The 26,127-nt window shown below is 33.7% G+C and overlaps 1 protein-coding gene across 2 annotated transcripts; it reads right to left on the bottom strand.

The window, feature by feature from the left end:
• Positions 1-13,207: 13,207 nt before the first annotated feature.
• Positions 13,208-25,743, bottom strand: LOC136222963 (putative hydrolase C777.06c). Of its 2 annotated transcripts, XM_066010669.1 has the most exons (13): positions 25,512-25,743; positions 24,773-25,407; positions 21,188-21,312; positions 20,941-21,053; positions 20,573-20,614; positions 16,678-16,733; positions 16,454-16,530; positions 16,086-16,205; positions 14,278-14,354; positions 14,124-14,187; positions 13,942-13,992; positions 13,678-13,726; positions 13,208-13,560 (listed from the first exon to the last, which is right to left on the bottom strand). In XM_066010669.1, the coding sequence occupies exons 2-13, from the start codon at positions 24,945-24,947 to the stop codon at positions 13,442-13,444; spliced, it is 1,068 nt and encodes a 355-aa protein (XP_065866741.1). In that variant the 5' UTR covers positions 24,948-25,407; positions 25,512-25,743; the 3' UTR covers positions 13,208-13,441. The 2 variants fall into 2 exon arrangements, with proteins under 2 accessions (XP_065866741.1, XP_065866740.1); XM_066010668.1 differs by having other exon boundaries at positions 24,773-25,743.
• Positions 25,744-26,127: the final 384 nt, after the last annotated feature.

Genomic DNA, 26,127 nt, shown 5'->3' with positions numbered 1-26,127 from the left:
AAACAAAACACGAAAACTTAAAAAACACAAAAACGTGAAAAATACGAAAAACATGAAAACTGAATAACATGAACAAGTAACAAAATGCGAAAAATAAAAAACACGAAAAAAAAAGAAAACGTGAAAAGGGGAAAAACCGAAAAACTAAACGTGAAAACACAAAAAAAAATGAAGATAAAATGCAAAAAAAAACACAATAACGTTAATAACACGAGAAAACGTACAAAAAAATGCCAAAAATTTGAAAAAAAACATTTTTCGTGTTTTTAACATTAATTTTTTTTTCGCATTTTTGTGGTTTTCACATTTTTCCATGTTTTCAATATTTTTTTTACTTTTCGTGATTTTTGTATTTTTCCAATTTTTGTGTTTTTAACAAAATTTCACATTTTTTTTTTGTGTTTTTTCACGTTTTTAGTGGTTGGAAACTATTTTCCAGTGTTGTAGCCAAACACCGTAAAATATTTTCCAGTGTTGTTGCCAAACACAGAAAAATATTTTATTTTCCTGCATAAAATTTTTCAGAACACAATATTTTTCCCCAAACAAACGGGTTAGAGTCTCAAAATCAATTCAGATCCCAAAGATCTTCAACCTTAAGTTAGACAAATTTAGCTTTCATTAACTCTCCTTATCATCGAATTCACATCGAGTTAAACATTCTTTTACATTTCTTTTGTAAGTCAATCTATTTTTAAAGTTCAGTATACTTTTCCTATACATTTTCAATAGAAATCTTTATCTTTTACTTGTTATTGTCTTTTTTTAATTAAATTTCATGTTAGAATTAATTATGAACTTTTATCATTTTCATCATTTCTGCATTCACAAAAATTGGAAGTGAAAGCAAAGCACACACATTATTTTTATAACCATTTGCTTTTAAAGTAATCATTTATTTTTGGATTAATATCAAATAAAACCCTACGGTTTTACGTTTTTTTAGATCAGTACATATGATTGGCAAAAAATTTATTTACCAAATTTAACTGATAACGACCTCAAAATAAAAATTAAGAATTAAAGTTGTTTAGTATCATATTTATTATGGAACCACATTTTTTACTTTTTTCTCTCTCTCTAAACATTAACTTTATCTCTCTAAAAAAACAACACCTAAATGACCTCAACCTAAAAAGTTGAAGAATTAAAGTTGATTAAAAATTTTCATTTTGAGGTCGTTATTAGCCAAATTTGGAAAAATGAAATTTTTTCCAATCATATGTACCGATTTGTAAAAAAATATAAAACCACAAGATTTTATTTGAAATTAACCCTTACAATATTTTTTCAACAATCAGTAAATTTAACTGACATATTTTGAAATTTTGATACAAGTCTTTGACACGCTCACAAAAAAAAATTATTTCTAAGAGCACAAAAATAAATGTATTTTTCATTATACTTCTAAGGAAAAACTTAGGGGACGTTTGGTTCGTGTAAGGGCAACAAAATAGAATCAAGAAAGGAAATAATGAGAAATGAATGCAATGACTAGTAATTCCTTTGTTGTTTGTTTTGGTTCTAGAAAGGAAATGATATAATTTTCTTTGTGACGGTTTAGTTCAAATAAGGTAATAAACTAGAGTTGTGGAAATGTAAACTAAACTTAACTTCACAAAACAAAATAAGTTTTTGGTTAGTAGAGAGCTCTAAGAAGCAACAGAGGAATGCCCAATAGAGAAGAAGATGAGTTAAAAAAAATATTGATTAAAAAGGGAATTTCGAGTTCTTTCATCTCTGCTGCTGTTCAACGGATATGGGTCATGTCATTTAACAAGTTTGGTTTTGTTTTGTCCTTTGACAAGTTTCTTCTTTTCTTTTCAATTATTGCATTAAAAATTCTTTTTCCATCTATGACATCATCAAGTAATCACTCTAGAGAATGCATTCTAGTTAAAAGGGAAGCTTTTCTAGGAAATCTCAGTCATCAGCTAGCCAAGGCCATGACTATCACAGAAGCTTTAAGTTGGATTAAGATGCATCGCCCCAGTGAGAAAATTCAAATTCAGTTGGATTGTCTCGTCATAGTCAAGGCAATTCAAATGCATTTAGAAGGCCCTTCATATTTAGTTGACATTATTTCTTATTGTATTCATTTATTACGAGATTTAGAGTTGTGCTCTATCTCATTTATTAAGCGTTCAGCGAATTCGGCTGTCCATGCTCTAGCAAAAATGGTCAATTCTGTGTCTGTTCGGGGTGAGTGGGCATGTCCACCACTATTTTTTAGCAATATTGTTTTATTTGATTTAAGTTAATAAAACTTGGCATTATTTCAAAAAAAAAAAAAGACTAAAGTTGTGGATTGTTTTAACAATAATTTATATACATACATGTGTCTGTATTAATAATCACATGTAAATATAAGAATTAAAATCAATTACTTCAAACATTAAAACAAAAAAAAATAGTAAAACTGAAATAGAATTAATAAAAAAATACATAAACATTGTATTAAAAAAGAAAATAATCATTTTAAAATAATTAAAAATAAATAATAAAACTGAATAATAGAATAAAAAAATTTGGTTAAAATTATTTTTCAGATCAAAAAAGTAAAAATAAAAAAATACAAAGATCAAACTTGAAATTATCCTATAAATAAAAAGGTAGAAATGAATAAGTATTAAAAATAAAATTTGTTCAAAGAAAAAATTTCAAAGGGAAAAAAATTAAAAATATACAAAATACAAGAATCAAAAGTAAAATTATTCTAAAGATAAAAATAAATAAATAAATATACGTATCAAAATAAAATTTAGAAAGTAAAAGAGAGAATAAAGTATATTTTTTTTAGGATAATGATAGGTTAAATGTAGTAAAGAAGATGAAAGAAAATAGAAACCCTTACGAGATGTTTGTTAGAGAGGGAATATAGGAGATGTGATATGGATAAAAAAAAAAACGAGATAACTTCATGTTTGTTTGTGAGATAGAAGGGTTAAACAAAGAAGGGATAAACCTCTTATCCAACTAAAGTTATACGTAGAAGAGGATTGTATAAGACATGTGGATAACTTATCTAGATGGAAAAGTCTAATTTGTCTCTCAGATTTTATTATTTATTCTGTTTGTTGTGTTTTGAAAATTTAGTAGAGTGTTCCAAATAATTTTAATCTTTTAACTTATGAAAACTTAAGTTTCTCCATATATTATTGTATTATCAATCTTACCCCAGGTCATATCGAACCAGAAAGAGAAGCGAAAGGTCAAATAGGTTCTTTTACGGTCCTTCATACAGACCGCGAAGGCCATTTATTAGAACATGACAAACTAGCCTATCTTTCGGCTGGATGGTCTGCCTAAACTGTCATTTCATTCGAGGCGGGATCGGAGGACAAAGTATCGAGCATCGGTACTCGCAGCCTTTAGGTAATTGTCAGATTTCCAAAGCCGACAAGCCTTCACGCCCCAACCCTCAGATGCGAGGAATAAATTAATTAAATTTAATATACCATCCTAAATATATTTATTATTCCATTTTTTGTGTTTTAAAAATTTTATACAGTGTTACAAGTATTTTTGAAATTATAATGATAGATTAAATTTAATTTATTTAATTCCATATTTATATTACAATAATATATGGACCTATTTAAATTTGGATATGGGTAATATAGTAAAATGTATCATTTTATCTCTATCTATATCGTACATACCAAACATGAGATAATAAGGACCCGTTTGTTTTACCTACTGTTTGCTGTGGTTGTTTGCTGTTTGCTGTTACTGCTTGTTGTTGCTAGTTGATGTTTGCTATTGGAAAAGCTGCTTTTCCAAAAAGCAGAGGTTCTCTACTTTTGTAAAAAACTGCTTTTCAGGTGTAAAAAAGCACACAGGATGTCACTAATCAAACACCTAATTATGCTTTTCAGGTGTAAAGGGTAAATAGGAAGGTCACTAACCAAACACCTAAAACTCTCAATTTTGAAGTGAAAAAGCAAACATGAGCACGAAAATGAGCAACCAAACACCCCCCTAAATCATATAATCTTATTTTTTTTTTTATCTTTATTCAAATCTTTTGTCATTATCTCTATTCCAACCTTTATCTATATATCTATCTCTATAGACCAAACATCTTCTTAAAGGATTAAATAATGAAAATTGAAAAAATTATGAATAAATCCAAAACTAAAAAAATATACGGAATAAATATGAATAAAAAATGAAACCTACTCATTTTTTATCCATTTGTGAAATCCCGAAATAAACACCGCCATCCTTTTGTTTACAATTTTCTTTTTAGAATTTCGAACAAAAATAGATATTTAGTATGTTGAATTAAAACTCTATGAGCTTAATATGTAAAATTTATAAAGTTGAGGGACTTGGTTGTGATGCTTTAATTGATATCCCCAAAGAAAGTAGGTCCTACATTAAATGATTGAGAAGTGAGTGGTCCTACAGACACAATACACTAATTTGTCAAACTAGCCATCAAAACCAATCCACGGTGGTCATAACGTGATTGTTCATGGAGGTTGATCAACCCTAGGCACCACGGTAAAAGTTGTGCCTTTTTCACTGTTTTACAGAATATTTTTCACCTTCACCGTCACCTACTTTATCCACCCGTGAGAAGGACTTATCAAAGACTAGTAACTGACGCAGTATGACACGTGGCTGACTGTGAATGGAAAGAAAACATACAAAACCATGCAAGCTGCGTCACTTTCTCATTTTCTCTTCCCTTGTCTGAAAAGGCGGCAAAATTCTTTTGACATCTGTCTTTTGCTACTCAGCGTCATTCAGTATTCAACATTTCTACTTATATGGCTTTAGACTTTAATATTCAACATTTCAACTTATGGCTTGTATTAATTCAAGTTCATAACATGGGATACATTAGTTTAAATTTGATAAGTTTTAGATATAAAAACTAAGGCTCGTTTGGTTCACGGAAGAATAGAGAGGAATAGAATAGCATATTCCTAAAGAATAGCTATTCCCACATTTGGTTGATTTTTTTTAAGGTAGATAATTTATTAGTCCCCTAGTTTTTACCTAACACACTGTTTAGTCCCCCTATTTTGAAAAACACATTATAAGGTTCCTAGCTTTTGCCAATATTAACCCTTTAGTCCTTTTGTCTAGTTTTTTTAGACTTGTAACCGTTATATTTTAGCATAAATAAACATATATAAAATAACAGGGTAACATGGTCAACTTGTATTGTACTGTGATTGTCCTAAAAGTTAAGATATGTTCGGTTAAAAATCTAAAAAAATAGATAAAAGGACCACATGGTTAATATTGGTAAAAGATAGGGACCTTAAAATGCGTTTTTCAAAATAGGAGGACTAAACAGTGTGTTAGGTAAAAACTAGAGGACTAATAAATTATTTACCCTTTTTTTTTATGGAATAGCTATTCCATGGAATCCCTATTCCTTGATTTCATGGAATAACTATTCTTCAATTTAGGTTAGGAATAGCATATTCCTAATATTATATTTTTGTAATTTACAAAATTATCCTCCATTAAATCCTCAATCTTCTCTCTAATCACTTTCCCAAATCTTATAAATTTTGGTCAATCCATAATTTATATCATATAAAACATGAAAAATGGAAAAATGACGAAAACGTTAAAAAATGTAAAAATACGAAAAATATGAAACACGAAAAATGTGAAAATGTTACAAATACGAGAATATGCAAAAAATAAAAAACGCGAAAAACATGAAAACGTGAACAAATGCGAAAAACACGAAGACGCAAAAAAAAAGCAAACACACGAAAACACAAAATAGGAATAGCGCGAAAAAGTGACAAAACACGAAATATTAAAAAACGTGAAAAATAAAAACACGAAAATGCGAAAAAATACGAAAAATGCTAAAACACAAAAACGTGACAATATGTGAAAAACATGAAAATGCGAAAAACGCAAACAAAACACGAAAACGTTAAAAACACAAAAATATGAAAAAATACGAAAAACATGGAAAAACGTGAATAACACGAAAAAGTAACAAAATACGAAAAATACAAAAACGCGAAAAAAAACAAAAAGGGGAAAAACCGAAAAACTAAAACGTGAAAAATCGAAAAAATGAAAAATAAAACACAATAACATGACAAAACGTGAAAAATACGAAAACGTGAACAAACGGAAAAAAAAAAGAAAACTTGGGAAACACGAAAAAACATAAAAAAAACGTTATAAACGCATTTTTCGTGTTTTTAACACTTTTTCATGTTTTCGTGTTTTTCGATTTTTTCACGTTTTTCATTTTTTTTCACATTTTCGTGTTTTCCACTTTTTTCATGTTTTTGTGTTTTTTACGGTTTGCACATTTTTTGTGTTTTTTCATATTTTGCGTGAGTGTTTTTTTTTGTGTTAACATGTTTATATGTTTTCGCGTTTTCACCCTTTTCCACTTTTATCTCATTTTTTTCTTTTGTTTTTGTGTTTTTAATGTTTTTTTTTGCGCTTTTACATTTTGTTTTTTTACCTCTTTTTTTTCGTGTTTTTACAATTTTTCCGTTTTCATGTTCTTATTGTTTTTTCGTTTTTAATGTATGTTTCGTGTTTTTTTCGTCTTTCGTGTTTCCCATTTTTCTATTTTTTATATATTTTTTAAATAATATATATTAAATATTTGAACAATTTATAGTAAAAAATTAAAATTTTAAAAGAAATAAGAAATTATATTTGAGGATAATATTGTCTTTTTAATAAAAAAATTATCTATTCCATTCTACCTTATTCCACCAACCAAACATAGGAATAGTAATTCCTAAGAATTTCTATTCCATTCTTTGTTATTCTATTCATTTGGAATAACCATTTTATTCCATTCCATTCTATTCCGCGAACCAAACGGCACCTAAATGTATTTGAATTAAATTTATTGAAGGGTAAATTTTAAATAAAACCCATGTGGTTTTACTAATTTTCAGATAAAGAACTGTGGTTTACTTTTTGTCAAAATGAGGATTGAGGTTTCACACTTTTAATAAAACAAGGACCTTTTAAATTAATGTTATTAAAACCATCTTTAACGACCTAAAAATGAAAATTTTCAAGAATTAAAGTTGTTCAATATCATATTTGCTATGGAACTACATTTTCGATTTTCGAAAATTATCTTTTTTTAGCATTTTCTCTCTCTAAACATTAATTTTCTCTCTTTACCAAACATCATTTAAATAATCTGAAAATAAAAAAGTTGAATAATTAAAGTTGCTTAGAATATTAGTAGTTCTTAAAATATGTCATTTTTGAAATCGTCAATGGTGATTTTAATAGTATCAATCGAAAAAAGTTCTTACTTTGCTAAAGTTGAAAACCTCAGTCCTTACTTTGAAAAAAAGTAAATCACAGTCCTTTATCTGAAAATTAGTGAAACTACATAGGTTTTATTTGAAATTTACCTTTTATTAAATATTACCAATTTAATACTTTACTAATCCTATTTGCCAATTTAGAACCATTTTCAACTTTAAATCATTATTTTATATAAAAAAATGGATCCATAACAGAATTTAAATGAGTTAGGGAGCATTTATTATTATTATTATTATTATTATTATTATTATTATTATTATTATAGGTGGAGTTAGGATCTAAACATTAGGCGGTATCAAAAAAAATTAAATGTTATTTCAAAAAATTAAATGTGTAGGGTTTTTTTGGTAGGGTCGGAGGATTGACCGACTCTCCTCACCCTCTCTGGTTCTATACTCTTCCAACCTTCCACTGTGTATATAGCTACGACCTTGTAGGAGAATAAGGGTTAAAGTTTAATAGGTTAATAAATCAATAAAATTAACATGAGAATAAATTTATCGGGTCATCGGTCAATTTTCCTATTTTTCAATTCGTTATGATATGTATAATTTTGAATGAGTTAACGAATCAGATCAACTCGATCCATTTAATTTTAAAATAGATTTATATAAAAAAAATATCTTACAAACTACATGAAGGAAAATTATAATTGAATCACTTTTGTATAGAGATTTAATAATCTGAGCACCAATTATTGATGACTTGCAACAATTAATTGCTCGATTTTGGTGAAATCATGATTCCAATTCAAAACGAATTCATTCATTAGCTCAATTGTGAAAAATTATGTGTATCAAAGGAAGATGAAGGTTTGGATTTTAGAAATCTATGTTCTTTCAATCTTTCTTTACTTGCTAAATACGTTTTGCAGATGATTGATAATCTAAATTCTCTAATTTTATAAATTTTTAGACATAAATATTTTCTAATGCAGGGGTTGCTAGAAGCAAAACTTGGTTATTGTCCAAGTCATGTCTTGTGTAGTCTTCTGCAAGCTAGAAATGTAGAGAATTTGAGAGACGTTTAGTGAAAATTATACAATTTAGATGGATACTGAATATTCCTTGTAATCGACCTTTGACTCTTGTAAATGATCTTCCATATGATTGGGTTTCAGATTTGATTCTTTTTGTTGGAAAAATGATCTAATTTATTTTTGTTTCACAATAGAGGTGGCCGAGGCAATTTTATCTATTCCTTTAAGTTGACGGAATGCAGTAGACTTGTTGTTTTGCATACATTCACGAAGAGGTGATTATTTGATAAAATCAGGATATAAAGTTGTTGTTTGGTATCTACAATTATCATCTTCTTTGGGTTCCACATCTTTCATTTTGCAACATTTCTAGAAGGTTTTATGGTCAATACATGCTCCGGAAATTTATCCACACAGTTTGGAGTGCATCGAAAAATATCCTTCCATGTTTTAATAATCTTTCAAAAAAAGGCATTTCATTGTATAATAGGGGTCTTTTTTGTGGAATGGTTGAAGAAACGCTAATTTGCCTGCTTAAATTTCGTTCGGTTACAAAGTTGTACTGGAAATCTTTAAAGTTGTCTGTTATGGTATATAAGTTGATAGGTCTTGACTGCACGGACTGGTTTGTTATTGCTTTATCAACAGTTTCACGGGAAGAAGCTATTATATTCTGGGAAATGGTTTAGTTTTTGTGGTATTAATGGAATCAAGTGGTCCATGGCAAGAATAACCTGGGATTTCTAGTGGCTGCAGAATGTGTTTTTTCGGCGTTGCAAGGGTTTGTGGCAGGTTTAACAACTAGAACTTCAACAGATCGAATTTTAGGAGCTGGTTAAAGTTCATCATCTAATGTATAGTTGCTTGCTCTCTCGTCTTGCATATATAAGGTGAACTGTGATACTTCATTTTCGCTGAGATCTCACCATGTTGCTTTTGAACTGGTAGTACGTGATTCAATCGGGTTGGTCGCTTTATCCGGAGGGGCCCGAGTGGCATGGTATTATCTACTTTACACATAGAATTAATGGCAGTCCTCGGTCAGAATTGTTATAACTGTTGGTTTTCATTTAGTCTTAACTGCTTCAAATTCATTAGCTACATTGTGATGACATTGTATCTAATTGGATTGAAGCAGTTATTGCTGACATTTTGGAGGAAGCAATAGGCTTTTGTACAGATAGAATTTATTCACGAAAAACGTGAAGCTGACAAGGTTGCACATTCTCTTGCTGATTGCAGTGTTTTGAAAACCGGACCGGACCGGTCGGTCGAACCGGTCGAACCGCAAACCAATCAAGTGTCCGGTCCGATTTTAGCTATACAGGTTCAACTATATTAAACCGCATCAAACCGGGGTTGAACCGCGAACCGGTGTTGAACCAGTGAACCGGATTGACCCTGGTTTTTTGCCATTTTTTGAAGAACATATTGAATTAAGGAAAAAATTTAAAAATTAGATAGAGAACAACCTCTTTAATAATTGGTGTTAATATATGATAAGAAAAATACGGGGGTTATGATGACAAGGCAAGAATCTTCCTCGTTCAAGTGGAAAAGCCGCATGCGAACCAACATCCTCAATGACTTTATGTTCATGAGCTGGCTTTTACTGCTTTGCCTGGATCTTCATTCAAGACCTGCTTTCTTCTGTCTTTACATCAGAATCAGAAAGAACTTTTTCTGTCTTAGGTAAGTTTAAGTTTAGAGGATAACATCCCCATGGATGGTTTTTAGATTTTAATCTTAATATTGTATTAAACTATGTGTTTGATTTTAGATGTGTGAATTTTTAATTAATGTGTTAAATTAAGGATTGGTTACCGATGTGTGAATTTTTATATTATTTGTATGAATTTTTCATTTTTAATTAATATGTTAACTTAAGAATTGTTTATTATATGTATGAAATTTTTAATTTTATGTTCAATGAAACATCATTTTATTTTTATATATATATTTATTTATTTATTTATCCGGTTGAACCATTCCGGTTGAACCTATTGAACCTTGAACCAGTTGTCTCACTGGTTCAACATCCGGTCCGGTTTTTAAAACATTGGCTGATTGGGCTAATTCTCTTTCACATAAAAAAAACTATTTATTGAAGATTTCCCATTGTTTGTTTCCACTTGTATTGTATTCGATAAAAGTCTCTTAATTATATATATAAAAAATCCAAACACTTAGCACTTAATTAAGTCTAATCTCATTCTTTCAACACTTGAAGTTTGCCACTTTATTTTTGTCTTTCACTAGACTTATTTTACATTTCATAAGGTTTCTGTATTTACTTTGCATAACTCTAAATAACAACTTGAAGTGCTAAATTAATAACTAAAGTAACTTCCAACCAAATCCTATAAGAGTAAATTATACTCATAGCCCCTCAACTTTACCATTACTTTCTTTATGACCCTAAATTTTAAAACCATACTCAAAAGCTCTTAAACTATGCTCCTTACTTTCTTTAGGCTAATTTATAAAAATGTACCTTATATTTTTACACTCATTTAGATATATACTACCAAACTGTACTCTTCCAATATATTTTTCCAAAAATACCCTTATTCGCACAAACCCCTCCCCCCTCTTATTGATGTTTGATTTTGTGATAATTTGGCATGGATTAAATGTGTTAAGTTTGGTTAAAGATAATGTTAATGGTATAATGATGATTTTCAAACTCATTTTGATTGTATTTGTATCATTTATTGGTTTAGAAATCGAAATATCTGGTTCTAAGTTAATTTGCGATACTTCCCATTTTATGATTTTGCGAATCGCATTTTATGATTTTTGCGAATAGTTTTACTTCCGTTATACAAACTTGAACCAAAGTTGAATTCCATTGGTTCGGGTTCACATAATTCAAACTCAATGCTAACACCAACTACACAATATATTGCCTCACCTTCTATTTTACGCCGAAGACAACCCACCAAGAAGAAGAAAAAAAAAAAAGTTAATCAGTAATGTTCCATCCCCATTTATTGACACATGCAACCAAAATATCTGAACCTAAAACTTATCACAAAGATCCAACTTGGTTTAATGCTCTGGAAGAAAACCAAATCTGGTATGCAAACTAACGGGGTGTTTGTTAGGAGGGATATAGGAGGTGGGATAGGGATAAAAAACACGAGATAATTTATCCCGCGTTTGTTTGTGAGATAGAAGAATGAGACAGATGAAGGATAAGTCTCTTATCCCTCAAATCCTATACCCAGGAGGGGGTGGTATAAAGAGGTGGGATAAGCTTCTGCGATTTTAATAGGATGGAAAAGTCCATCTTATCCCTCAAATTAATGTTATGTAGCTTAAATAAGGTTAAAATAGTAAAATGTATTATTTTATCTCTATCCCCATCCCACGTACCAAACATTGAATAATAATTCTCGAATTATATTTTTATCCTTATCCCAACTATTTATCATTGTCCATATCCCAACCTTTATCCTTATCTCTATCCCAATAGAATACCAAACGCCCCGTAAAGGTATTTTTTGGAAAAATATAAACAAACAAACAGTATACATCTAAAATGACCTAAAAATGTAAATGAATTTAAAAATGTAAATGGCCTTTCCACTGGGCCTGTTTTGTAAATTGACGAACTCAAAATGACACATGAGTTGAAAATGAAAAAAAAAAAATCAATAATTAAAATAATTTAGAACCGCATTTCAAATGTCTGTTTTCGATTTTTTAAGTCACTATTTATTAAAGTTGATTAAAATATCATTTTCAAAATAGTACTTTATTTAATAATAAAATTAAAAAATAAATATAAAAAATAATAGAAAATAGAAAATATATATGACTATAATATATTCTATAAATAAAAAAGTTTTTACCAAATACTACAAGCCAAGTTTAGGGATAAAATTGACCATTTAAAAAGAATACACAAGTTAGATGATTTATCACCTCTAAAAAAAATAAAAGGTTAGATAAAGTTAGAAAGAATGCCTATTTCTGATAGGAATGTAGGTTGTACTCCTAGCATTGAAATTATGTTCCTATTATATTGGTAGGACCATGTGGAAAAACCTGGTCTCAAAAGAATATGATTATTCAATATAAAATTCCAAACCTAATATTGGACCAAAACCACATTAAGCAGATTAGGATTTATTTTTGTCTAGTTTTCCTTCACATATTTCCATGGCTTGGCTTCACCTAACCATTTTCACATTCCCTACAGACAAAAATTCACTTTCAGAAGCTAATTAGTTAGTGCTAGTGTTCACTCATTTCACAGCAACCCATAACTTCATTATGTATTTTTGCACTCTCCAAATTAATCTATGTTATGTTATGTTTCCCCAACATCTTCTTCTTAAATAGTACTTGTCACTATCATCAATTTTTCATTCAACTTCATAAAAGAATATATCACTACCAACAACTACATCATTCCAAAAACCATATCTGGCACTAACATGTTTCAAGGGAAAATAATTGAATCAAGGCCTTTTTGAAAAAAACAAAAAATAAAAAAACAAAAATCAGAGGTGCTTCAATGTTTGTGCCTAACAAAGAAAGGAGCCCCTGTACTTGGTCAAATAATTCGATTGGCCTTGTGACCTTTAAAGATGTCTCATTAACCCCTGAATTTACTTAAAGTGACATGATTAACACTATAAGTCTTACGTGGCAGAGCAAAATTGTGATTTGGACAAGTTTGAAGCACGCATCACTTTAAGCGAGGTTGTGGGTGTCAATAAGTCACTTTAAGCAAGTACAAGGGCCTATCAGATTATTTTCCAGGTACAGGGGGACTTAATGTATTAAGTCTAAATGAAATGACAAGTAGTTCAATACTATCCAAGCATTTCTAAAAGTTCACAAGCAATTGGGCTATTGGTTTGCAGCTCTAAAGTAAAGGGAAAAGCAATAGTGCATCTGGTCACGGCAAAAACTATATATCACCATGACAAAAACTTCACTATATTTCTTTGCCTGCCACATGATTCATATCAACATGACACTTTAACTCAAAATGATTGAAAGCTTCCAAATATGACAGTGAACTTCATGAATTGACTTATCAAATAAGCTCATGAGAAAGCAATTGAGATTCGCAGTAAAGAATATATGCTATATGCATTTATTGAGAAAAAATGAATTGGCAGATGGAAGAAGAGATAAGGAACAAGGTTAAAGTGTTACTGGTATACGCAACCCGTCATAGCTAAGTTGTACATCGATTCCTTCTGTCTCCTTCAACTTCAAAAGCTGTTCATTTACCTCTTCATGATCCATCAAGTGCATCATTCCTTCACATTAACAAAATTGAATGAAGCAAATTATTTTCTTAACTAATGTTACATATAACCTATGGGCATTTGAAACCTTAATGAAAGGAGTTGAAGAACAGAAGTGCTCACACATACCAGTGAAAAGTGTTCTCTTTGGTCGAATTTTTCGTACTTCATCTAAGGCCTGAAAAGAAATTGAAATAAGAATAAGAACCTGACCATACAATTAGTTTTTACTACCAATGAAAAGAGCAAGTCTTTTTGTTTGTTTTGATACTCATTTATAAAGAGAAAGCAAGGTTGTAATGCGTTTTCTTTATATGATTAAAACAAAACAATAAACAAGACATAATAAGCACAGAAAGTTGTGCTTCCTAATGGATTGTATGAATCACATACCCTTGGAAGTCCAAAGTGTGTTGAAGAAGATCGATCAGGCCTTAGAGCATCCTGAGTAAATTAACAAACATATTGGCTTAGCATACAAGAACCAACTGAAAAACAGGGTATGTGCATGTGGCTCTATTGTGAATACATGAATTCATGAAGAGAGAGAGAGAGAGAGAGAGAGAGAGAGAGACCAAAATCAGAATTTCACAATCCTCAAGTAGTGGATAAGTTTCTTCAGGTATGCCACTGACATCACTGCAAATCAAGGATTTTAAACTTAGGATACCGCTAAAGAAAGGGAAAGAGGTGATTATTTGAAATCCTTATGATGCTTAGAAGCAATACCTGATGTAACAAATGTTACCAAAGCGAAAACCAAGGGATCGATAATCGCGACCATGCCACACTGGTAGAGGAGTAAACTGAAGTAGAACATGAACATGACAAATGAGAATTAGCAAGCATAGAAATTTCTTTTTCTTTTTCTTTTTGGTACATAAAAAAGAACAGAAGAAAATGTTTAGCTTGTACTTCTATAACTTAATAGAATGTAATATTCTACTTGAATGAGTTCCATTTCAAAATATTTTGTGCTCAGATTGAAAATTCAGAGAAGAAAGGAAGGGTGCACGAAGGCATTAAATTTCATGGAACCGTTCAAAAATTCATTGTAAGTTTGAAGTAAAAATTGAAAAATTCCAAGTAATTCCTGTGGGCCTGACCTCAATTCAATCACGACTACCGGGATGGCTAACAAGCTAAGCCAATAACAAGTTGGCTGTGTTCCCAACTTCAAAAACTGAATTGAAACCCTCAACTTGAAAAGGCAAATGGTAATAGAAATGGAATTATCAGCAATTGTTCCCCTCAGTTATATGCTCTAATAGACACTAATTCATTAAAATAGTTAAATTAGCTTGATTACTAAAGAAAGGGATAAGGGTAGGATTTTCCCTGAAGGCTACTGGGAAAGATCAATTTTATCCCTATAGTATAAAACAGTACGATGTTAACTCCATTGTAGAAACCTTAGTTCAATTTTACCCTTATCGTAAACACCCTATCTCAATTTTACCCTTTTCAAGTAAATACGGACGAAAATCACTATTAAAATCCCTTGAAAAAGGGTAAAATTGAGCTAGCATTTCTACCATAGTGGCCACATTGGGCCATTTTGTACAATACGAGTAAATTTATAATCTCCCCAATAACCTTAGGGACAAATTTAATCCTTATCCCCTAAAGAAATGTGAACTTTTTGCAATGAAAATATGTTATGGAAGGATATCAAGTTCAACGTGTTCTCCTATTATTTAGGCAGATTTATTTTATTATAATATTTAGGCAGAATTATCTTATTTAGGCAGTAATATGTTATTTACTTTCCAATTAGTTAGACAGTGTCACAGTAGTATTTTATTTTATGAAAATACATGCTAGTAATTTTCCTAATCAGATCAGTAGTTTTCCTAAGTAAGAACTCTTTCTTTTCTATTGTAATGTCTTCATGTCTCCTATAAGAGGCAACATCCTTTAATTAAAAAAAGGACATAGTTAAGCTTTAGTAAAATTCAGAATTAGAGAGTTAGGGTGATCCCTTACAAATCACCATTGAGTCTCAAATATAGGTCCTCCGAAGAACAGGAAAAACAAGGGAAATCAGGAGGATTTTCCTGTGAATAGACCTTTGACGAGATCCTATTCATGGACCCATAACAAAATATGACCAATAGGATCATATTCCACTTGAACCACTGAGATTGGCTCATTTTATTTTGACTAATGTATCACATATTACATACACACTTGCAAGAAATATCAATTTTTAGTTTTTAGACTATCAGTAGCGTTCACCTGGACCTTGAATGACCAAATGAATTTGGTCATTCACCGTTAGATCTATGCTCATTAAATCTACACCTTAGAATGCTTTTGATATCCACCGTAGGATTATAATGAGCATAGATCCAACGGTGAATGACCAAATTCATTTGGTCATTCAAGGTCCAGGTGAACACTACTGTTTAGACTATATAGCCATAATAGCTGGTGATAAAGTATTGCTTATTCTGGTAGAATTAGATCCCAAAAATTGAATATCAAAAGCTTCATAACATGTCCAAATGATAGTAACTGAAAAAACTTATTGATACCTTCAAATCAGATGCAACAAATGGCTCCCCGTGTATGACGTTAAATTGTATCTTTGAGACGGCAGCACCAGGTGTTACCACACTTGTATCAACCAAATAGTAATGAGTCTTCTTCATCACCTGTATTGCTTGGATCCGGATACAATCAGTTTTGAGATTTCATAAATCAAGATTGCAGTAATGTAAATTTAGATATCCATTCAATTAGACATGTTTCTTACAAGACTTAATAGCAGCAAGTATTTCATGCACCAGTTCAAATTAATGTGTATATAAGGGAAGAAATAGAAACAGATTACAAGCAACAAAACCAAACACATGCAGAAAAAGAACAGAACAATCTACAGAAGGAAAATTAAAATCTTGACCTCAAAATCACGCTCGCCAACATAGATTGGAATGTTAGGCTGAATATTGTTTGTCCAATCCCGAAGATCATCCAGACCTGGGGATCGAAGTTGAGAAGTACAAGGACCACAATTAGTGAAAACAAATTGAGAATTTCTACTTTAAAAAGAGAAGAAGCTACAGGGATCATTATAATAGTCATTTTATTTACAAAATAGTATTAGAAAGTGTTAATGTCGGAGACCTCCAATGGCATCAGCATGAGAATGAGTAATAATAACCGCATCAATTGTTCTTAGCCTGACAGAAATGCAACTAGTTATAGAAGGAAAATACATGAAAATAGATGCATATGATATGAGAGACCCAGCAAAGAACTACCAATTGAATAAGCTCCCACACCCTCCTCCAGTTTTTTGAACAATGCAAATAGATTTACTCTTTAGCTGGTAAAAAAACAGGTGCGATGTTATGATCGATAACTTAAATAAATATTTAGGAAGGAACAATACTACAAAGTGCGTGTTCAATTTTAAGACGATGAAACCATAAATTCTGTCATTTACAACGGCATAGCATTTTCTTTCTGCTAATACATTACATGATACAACTCCGCCTGTGAGGGCCACTTGGTGGCCTTTACAGCCGGTCCCAAGCCCGGACGAAGGAGGAGGGTTGCGGTAGGTTTGTGGCGGCCAGCGTAAAACTTAGCCACATCTTATGACATGAACCATAATATAAATATCGTTGGGGCGTTCCCTACTCAGCGACGCGCTGCACTTCCTAGACCCGGGTGTAGTGATAAATGTGCAAGGGTTGCTAGGTCGTCGCCCCGAAGCGGCGCGCCACCCCAAGACCCGGGGGTGGTGTCAAATATGCAAGGGTTGCGGGTAAGTAAGCTAGTCCACGGTAATAGTAGGGGTAGGGGTAAGGGTAGTAGGTTACGCTTTGGGACATGAAACATAGGTTCTTTGACCGGAAGATTAGCTGAAATTGTAGATGTTATGAAGAGGAGGAGAATAAATATAATGTGCCTACAAGAAACCAAGTGGGTTGGAGCCAAGGCTAGAGAGATAGCTCCTTGGGGTTATAAGCTTTGGTACTCAGGAAAGGATAAGGGTAGAAATGGAGTAGGTATTCTTATTGATAGGGAGTATATTGAGGATGTAGTAGCGGTGTCTAGGAAGAGCGATAGAATTATGAGTGTTAAGCTAGTGATAGGGGATGAGGTTGTGAATGTCATTAGTGCATATGCGCCACAAATAGGATTAGATGTCTCTATAAGACAAGCTTTTTGGGAGGACTTAGAGGAAGTGGTGCAACAGGTTCCTAGGGATGAAAAAATGGTACTGGGGTGATCTCAATGGACACGTGGGTTCTAGGCGAGATGGGTTTGAGAGTGTTCATGGAGGGTATGGTTTTGGAGATAAGAATGAAGCAGGAAATGATATTTTGGAATTCGCATCAGCCTACGACTTGAGTATCATGAACACATGGTTTATGAAGAGAACATCCCACTTAGTGACTTATCGGAGTGGCGGTAATGCGAGCCAAATTGACTTCTTCTTAGTAAGGAGTGCGTGGAGAAAGAGTTATATTGATTGTAAGGTGATCCCTGGTGAGAGTACGACAACCCAACATAGAGTAGTGGTGCTTGATTTTCGAAGTAGGAAATGTATACGAAAACAAACACCACAAGTAGAGACTAAGATTAAGTGGTGGAAATTGCAAGGGGAGAATCAACAAAAATTTGTGGATGAGATGACCAAAAAAGATGTTTGGACTTGTAATATGGATTTAGATATAGATTCGATATGGACTAAGATGGAGCATAATATAAGGGAAGTAGCGAAGGAAGTTCTAGGGGAATCTAAAGGTAGCATGCCACCGGGTAAGGACACATCTTGGTGGACAGAAGAAGTACGACAAGCAGTAAAGAGTAAGCGAGAATCCTATAAAATATTGGGGAAATGTAGGAGTGACGAGAACTACGAAAAATACAAAGAGGCCAAAAGGAAAGTAAAGAAGGTCATACGAGATGCTAGAGCAAAGGTGAATCGAGATCTGTATACAAGATTGGATACGAAAGAAGGGGAAAGAGACATATATAGGATTGCTCGGATGAGAGATAGGAAGACGCGAGATCTCGGAAAAGTTAAATGTGTGAAGGATGTGGACCAGAAAGTCCTAGTTGGAGATAAGGATATCAAGGAACGATGGAGGTCCTATTTTGATGACTTATTTAATGGAGATCGCAGACAAGATGTTGGAGATATAAGTATCCATCACGATATGATAAATCATGAATGCTTGCGGAGAATTCAAAAGGGGGAAGTCAAAATGGCATTAAGTAAGATGAAGTTGAAGAAAGCAGTAGGACCTGATGGCATCCCTATTGAGATTTGGAGATGTTTGGGAGAAAGAGGAATCGATTGGTTGACGACGTTCTTCAACAAAATTTGGAGAAACAATAAGATGCCATCAGAATGGAGGAAAAGTATCTTAATCCCTTTGTATAAGAACAAAGGCGATATCCAAGATTGTGCCAACTATCGGGGAATCAAATTAATGAGTCACACTATGAAACTTTGGGAGCGAGTGATCGAACAAAGGCTAAGGAGGACGGTGAAGATCTCGGAAAACCAGTTTGGCTTTATGTCGGGAAGATCAACTATGGAAGCCATCCATCTAATGAGACAATTAATGGAGCACTATCGAAATAAGAAGAAAGACTTGCATATGGTTTTCATTGATTTGGAGAAAGCATATGATAAGGTACCAAGGGAAGTACTTTGGTGGGCCTTGATAAGGAAAGGTATTTCGCGGAAATATATTGACATCATAAAGGACATGTATGAGGGAGCATGCACGAGTGTACGCACTAGTGTTGAAGAGTTCCCTATTACGATTGGAGTGCATCAAGGTTCCGCACTAAGCCCATTTCTTTTTGCCATCGTTATGGACGAACTAACAAGTTCACTTCAAGATGCTATACCATGGTGCATGCTGTTTGCAGATGATATTGTGTTGGTTGATGAGACGAAAGAAGGAGTGGAGAGGAAGTTGGAACTATGGAGACAAACTCTAGAATCTAGAGGCTTTAAGTTGAGCCGAAGTAAGACAGAATATTTAGAGTATAAGTTTAGCGGCCATAGGAGTAGGGAGGCAGGGACAATCACCCTAGATGGGAGAGTTGTTCAGGCCTCGGATTGCTTCCGGTATTTAGGATCTATGATCCAAACGGATGGAGAAGTAGATGGAGATGTTGCTCATAGGATTAAAGCTGGTTGGTCGAAGTGGAAGAGTGCTACGAGTTTCCTTTGTGACCCCGGCATGCCTAATAGATTGAAGGGAAAATTCTACCGGACGGCAATTAGACCAGCATTGTTATATGGTACGGAGTGTTGGGCAGTGAAACACTGCCACATCCATAAGATGTCGGTGGCGGAGATGCGTATGTTGAGATGGATGTGTGGTCATACGAGAAAGGATCGGGTGAGTAATGAAATAATTAGGACAAAAGTAGGGGTCACATCTATTGAGAATAAAATGAGAGAAAACAGACTAAGGTGGTTTGGCCATGTGAGACGTAGAGCGCCGGTTAGGAGAACCGAAGAGTGGCAAAGGGATGTAGTGGTGAGGGGTACGGGAAGACCTAAGCAAACTTGGAGGAGGGTGATCGAGAGTGATATGAGTTTACTGGGAATTGAGGAAAATATGGCAGTGGATAGGACGGAGTGGAGGGAGCGAATTTGTGTCGCTGACACGACTTGATTTCACGGTTTTATACGATGGTTCATGTTAGCCGACCCCGAATCATTTCGGGACTAAGGCTTTGTTGTTGTTGTTGTTGTAATACATTACATGATACAATCTAGTCCATCCCTTGAATGAAGTAGACATAGTGACTTCAGTTTCCTCGTTTTTCTATGTAGTAACTAGACATTTTTCTTAGAATTTAGAATTCCACTAGAGCAAATTAAAGCGTGAAATGCAGATATCATTCAATCTAGAGTCATTTGACCCTCAAGAAAATAGTTATTATTCATAATGATTGACCAACTTATATTCATGCAACCAAGAGATATTAATTAAATATTGAAGACCATTTCAGAAAAAAAAAATCAACAACAACAAACCCGTATACAGGAAACCATCGAAGAGCGCTATGGTAGAAAAACCTGCAAAACAGAAGTCCAAAGAAAAAGCTTAACAAAACTAAAATTACATTACATAATTGGTAAAAACCAATAAAATTATGCTGAGTTGACATGAGCTTCTTAGCTGCGCACATTATTGAGTAGGAAATATAATATATGATCGATGTAAGAAGGAAGACATAAGGAAAGATGAAACTTCCATTTCCATCCAGATCTAATAGTATAAAAGGAAGTGCACCTTAACAAAATGAAACCGCACAAATAAGCTTGCATCCTCAACTTACTAAGCTTTGGTGCAAAGCATAAGTAATAATACTATAGCCAAACTAGAAAAACTCTTCACTTACTTGCCAGCATCTATTAGAATGTTCCGCAACCCAGCAGGTCCTGCATACCAAATGAAGAGGCCTGTGTTCAGTCTCCTATTCTTATCACCTGGTTCCATAGCCTTGGTGCACACCTGGGATAAGAAGAAAATAATGAATGCATGTGTCAGAAATTAAACACTTCATAATTCATATATATATAAGAAAAAAGAAATAGCAAGATATTTGGTGTTAAAAGATACTTATGTAGGATTGCTTGCAGCAATACCGGACATTTCTTTAAAGGATTAGTTATGCAGCTGAGACGTGGAATCCCTTCACTAGTTCCTGTTCCCAAAAATATGATTTCTGATTGATCTACAGGTAACCGTGCATCAGCGTTCCCACTCACGTCTGTAATGAAATATCAGGTTAAAACATATCTCACCGAAAGGCAAAAGAATCTGCAACCCGTATACATCAAAATTCATCCTCTCTGATGAGCAAAACCATAGGAAAACTTAGAAAGTATCTTCATTTCTCACAAATGCAACAAAACCATTCAGATTTTGAGTTTTATCAATCAAACATTTGATTTAGAAAGGCTTGCACAGTTAAGGAATAGCAATATATTTGTAGCAATTTAGACAGACAAATGTTAGCAACAACCATAGTTGTTAAAGGCGCAAGGCGCGCTAAGGCTCCAAGGGGTTCTGGAGCCTAGGCTCAAGGCGCAAGGCGGGGCGCGCGCCTTAGAAACACGAGGCAAATAAAATAAAATAAAATATATACTCTTTTACTAGTTAAGCATAAAAAAGGGCGGCCCAGTGCATTACGTGTCCCCGCTTAAGCGAGGGTCCAGGGAGGAGTCCCACCACAAGGATGTATTGGGGGCAAGCCTTTCCTTGCCAATTTTTTGACAAGAGGCCGCTCCTAAGACTTGAACCCGTGACCTCTCAGTCACATGACAACAACGTTTACCATTGCGCCAAGGCTCGCCCTCTTACTAGTTAAGCATAAACAAAAACAAAAAAAAATGACCACACAAACAAAACAAAACCACATAAAAACATAATACTAAATCATAAATATCAAAAACACCAAATTAAGTTCATTCTTCATAGAGACACTAACATATACTTAACACTCTGTGTCTGTGGAAGTTTGTTTTTGCCTGAAGTGGAGGATACTTCTTTCTTTACGTGAGTTCTTCTCCTAATCTTTCTCTATTTTTTTATTATTTAATTATGATTGAGACTCTTGATATTCTTATTTAAATTAAGGGTCAAGATTAATCTTATTTAAGTTAGATTAGTGGTTGAGATTAATCAAACAAATATTTTAGAGAAAACTATAAAAATAAAAACCTAAGTAAAAACCGCCAGGCGCACCAAGCTCCAGGCTCCCAGGCGCAAGCGAGGCGCACAAGGCAAGAGCCTTTTGTACAGAGCCTCATTTTCTAGGTTCAAGGCTCAAGACCCTGAGCCTTGACTGAGGCACGCCTTTAACAACTATGGCAACAACAACCCAGCCTTAGTCCCAACTAGGTTGAGGTCGGCTATATGGATTCCTTTTTTATATTTATTATTTCTCCCTATAAAATCCTCTGAAAAATCTAATGCTCGAAGGTTTAACAACCTTCATCCAAGTCATAAAATGTAAGCAAAAGGCAAAAAAGAAAAACGACTATCCCAACCTAAATTCCCAATAGCAGTGCAGAAAAGCAATTCATGGTGAATGATATTACCTAATCCACAAATTAAGCTGAAAAAGGAACATCGTGCTCATGCCATGTAGCAGTATCATATCTGGCACTACTAAAGCTCAATGCAGTGTATAAAATACAAACGCCATTTAACTAACTGAACGGACAAATAAGAAGTACTTATAGAACATAATGCACTCCAGGAGCAAAGGAAATACTACCATGTTAAAATTAATGGATTGTTTTCCCCCAAATTTGAAGCAACGATACATGTAAAAAAAAAAAATTGAATTTGTCAATGCAAAAAACATAAATAAAGTGCTTCCATGGAACCCGAATTGTGGCCTAGAAAAATTAAGAATAGAAGGGTGTATTAAAACTTCTATACTGCAAAATAACTACTAATGTTAGGTTTTTAGGCCACATGTTGGAATATACAACATTGGTATCAGTTGGCAGATAAAGTTCATTAACAAACACAAATGAATGAACCTTCAGTTATAAATTAACATGGAAAGCAACAAAATTATTCTTAGCATGAGCTATAATCTGAACAGATAAACAAATCACAACACAAGAAAACTAAGATTTCTTAATTCCATAGAGCATCAGAAAGCAGGTACATGAGTGAAAATAATCACTTAAAAAGAAAATCAAATCTTAGAAACATTAAAAAGAAAATCAAATCCAGAAACCAATCACAACATCATAGTTGTTAAAGGCGCGCCTTACGCAAGGCTCAGGGGTCCGAGCCTTAAATCCCCTAGGTGAGGCTCAATTTAACAGGTGCCTTGTGCGCCTTGTCTAGGCTTCGGAGGCTCCCCTTAGGCGCACCTCAGTAACATTAGTCTTTTGATTAGGCATTTTTTTACTGTTTTCTTTAAAATAAACTGTTGATTAATCTGAACCACTAATCTAATCTAAGTAAACTTCAATTTAAGAGTTGACCTAATCTAAAGTGTAAAAAAGCTAAACAAGAATATGAGGAGACGTAAAAGAGTGTAAGATGTCAAAAGAATCTATTCATTCTCCACTGGACCACTGCGACACAAGAAACACAACCAGCAGAGAGCTAGAGACGTTGTTATGAATGGTTAATGGTTTACTAGGATCAGTTAGGTTAAGGATATGTCTCTATGAACTTAACTTGGTGTTTTTGACGTTTAATATTATGTTTTTATGTGATTTTGTCTTGTTTGTGTGGTTATAAGTATGTTTTTTGGTTAACTTACGCTTTAACTAGTAATAGAGTATTAGTGTCCTTAGTATCGAAAATTGATATTCAGATTTTGTATATAAGTTTCTTTTATTTTCTATGCCTCCTGTTCATCAGGCATGCGCCTTGCGCCTAGGCTCTAGGACCCTCTTAGCGCCTTAGTGCGCCTCTAATAACTATGCACAACATGAACACTTCAAACAACCAAATGATGTACATACAAGCTTATAGCTTATGCCGTACATATAGTGAGATGTAAACGTTAAACTAAGCTGAAAAGAAATATCATCTGCATGCCATGTAGCAACATCATATAGGCCACTACTAAAGCTCATTTATGCAGTGTAAAAAAATACAAACGCCATTTAACTAACTGAACGGACAGGAGCAAAGGAAACAGCACGTTAAAAATAATGGATTGTTTTTCCCCCAAATTTGAAGCAACAATACGTGTAAAACAATTGAATTTGTCAATGCAAAAAACAGAAATACAAATTCCCCGTGAAACCCTGATTGCGACCTACAAAAAGCTGTTAGTGAATCGAAACTTTTATACCGCAAATAACTACTAATGCAAGGTTTTTAAGCCAATACTTGGTCGGAGTATCCAACATTCGTATCAGTTGGGCAAATAAATTTCATTCACAAACACAAATGAATGAACCCTCAGTTATCAATTAACGTGAAAAACAATAAAATGATCATCAAATTTGAAGCATGAGATATAATCTGAATAGATAAAGAGCTTGGAAATGCATAAGAAGTTAGGAACCCAGCTCATACTGACACAAGGCAGACATTTGATTTTGGAATACCATTGAAAAGAAACAATTGCCATTGCCAACCCAAAATTAGAATCAAGATTCTGGAAATGAATAATATGAACTTGATTTGACAAAAGGAATAAACAAAAAACAAAAATTATCATGAAAAACAGAATTGGCAGAACATACTTGACATGAAGCAAGCTCGGAGAATCTTCTTGAACGGAGAGAACCCATTCTTTGGAAGTGGATATGAAGTAGTCGGAAATGAGAAGGCAGAGTATTGAAAAGAGAATTGGCGTCTATGAGGTGCAAAACTGGCTAGAGAAGGAGATACACGAACTGTACCTAGAAATTGAACCATAGTTGGAGCAAGTTCTGAAAATGTTAGCAAGAATGTAGTGAAGATGAAAAGAAAATATGCTTCTTCAGATTTCGAATCCAAGGGTGTCTATGGAGAGAAATTGGTTGGGAAAGACTCAAGAGAAAAGAGTCTTGACAACAACTGATTAAAGAAGGAGCTAAATCATTTTCAGTAAAGTGATTGATGGTGTAAAATTTGCAATCTATCTCGACGCTTAGGAGTGGCTGGACTGCGGTTCTGGGCCTCCTGTGGCCCCTGTTGAAGACAGGATCAGCCCGGATGGAAATTGAAAGTCCAAAACAGCCTGGAACCTCAAAGACCTCTTATCACTTGTACCGGTCTTAAAGTCCCGACACTTTCTTGCTGGCTTAGCTTGCTTTCACTCCTACTGGTCTTTAGTGGAAGCACTTATCTTTGTCTCGTCCATCTGAGGCTAGGCGGATTCAATCTTCTGCAACCCCTGTGTGATGAGGGATAAAAAGTCTAAGAGTTTTTGAGTGTCCTTCGAAAACCCCTACCGAAAGCAAGTGGGAAAAAGGGGGCTTTTCAGAATGTAGCACTTACGGAAATTTTCTTCTATTCTAGGCGGCGAAGGGGATCTCGCGGTCTCTTTATTGAGAGCTTTGACTTTGTTTTCAACCAAAGCAAGAAGAGATAAATGATGCTCCTGAATGATCCTTCTCACTTTTCTTTGTTTCGAATAAGTATTTGAATCTCTGCTAGCGGCGGCCGACAATTGGGGTGAAACCGACTTAAGTCCCAAAACAGATTCCAGACTTTCGTTCCTAAGGGAAAACTATCACTTTGAAGGCCGGTTGAAGGCAAGGAAGCGGAGAAGAAGAGCGGAATGCCACCATTTTAGTCTTTCGTGCACGCAAAGAATAAGAATGGGTATTGCTAAATACCGCCCCTAATTTCCGGTTCACCGCACTGTTTATACCCTTGCCACTTTTTTTCCCCTAAAACCTTCAAAACTCTCTCTAGTTTTCTCTCCCGAGCACAAATCCCGGATTTGAAAAAAATGGATCAAAAAATTCCCGAAGACAATGAGTTCGAACACGAGGTAATATTACGAGAATTAAAAACGTTATTTAGCATTTTTTTATTTTTTTTATTTGGTTTTTGCCTGGGCGGGTGGCGATTACCACCCGTTCCTTAGGCCGAACGGATGAACTACCCG

The sequence above is a fragment of the Euphorbia lathyris genome, chromosome 3 (genome assembly GCF_963576675.1).
Source record: "Euphorbia lathyris chromosome 3, ddEupLath1.1, whole genome shotgun sequence".
In the NCBI taxonomy this organism is placed as follows: Eukaryota; Viridiplantae; Streptophyta; class Magnoliopsida; order Malpighiales; family Euphorbiaceae; genus Euphorbia; species Euphorbia lathyris.
Note: the sequence above shows the minus strand (reverse complement) of the source record. Positions and strands in the feature narration are given on the sequence as shown.

Bases quoted from the DNA above. Each gene is read 5' to 3' on its own strand.
- LOC136222963 (XM_066010668.1), bottom strand. From the start codon at position 24,947: ATGGTTCAATTTCTAGGTACAGTTCGTGTATCTCCTTCTCTAGCCAGT. The intron at 16,206-16,453 runs GTCAAGATTTTA...CAAGCAATACAG, and splicing joins TTGGCGAGCGTGATTTTGAG to GTGATGAAGAAGACTCATTA. The intron at 13,561-13,677 runs GTATGTGTGAGC...GTTAATGTGAAG, and splicing joins AAAGAGAACACTTTTCACTG to GAATGATGCACTTGATGGAT.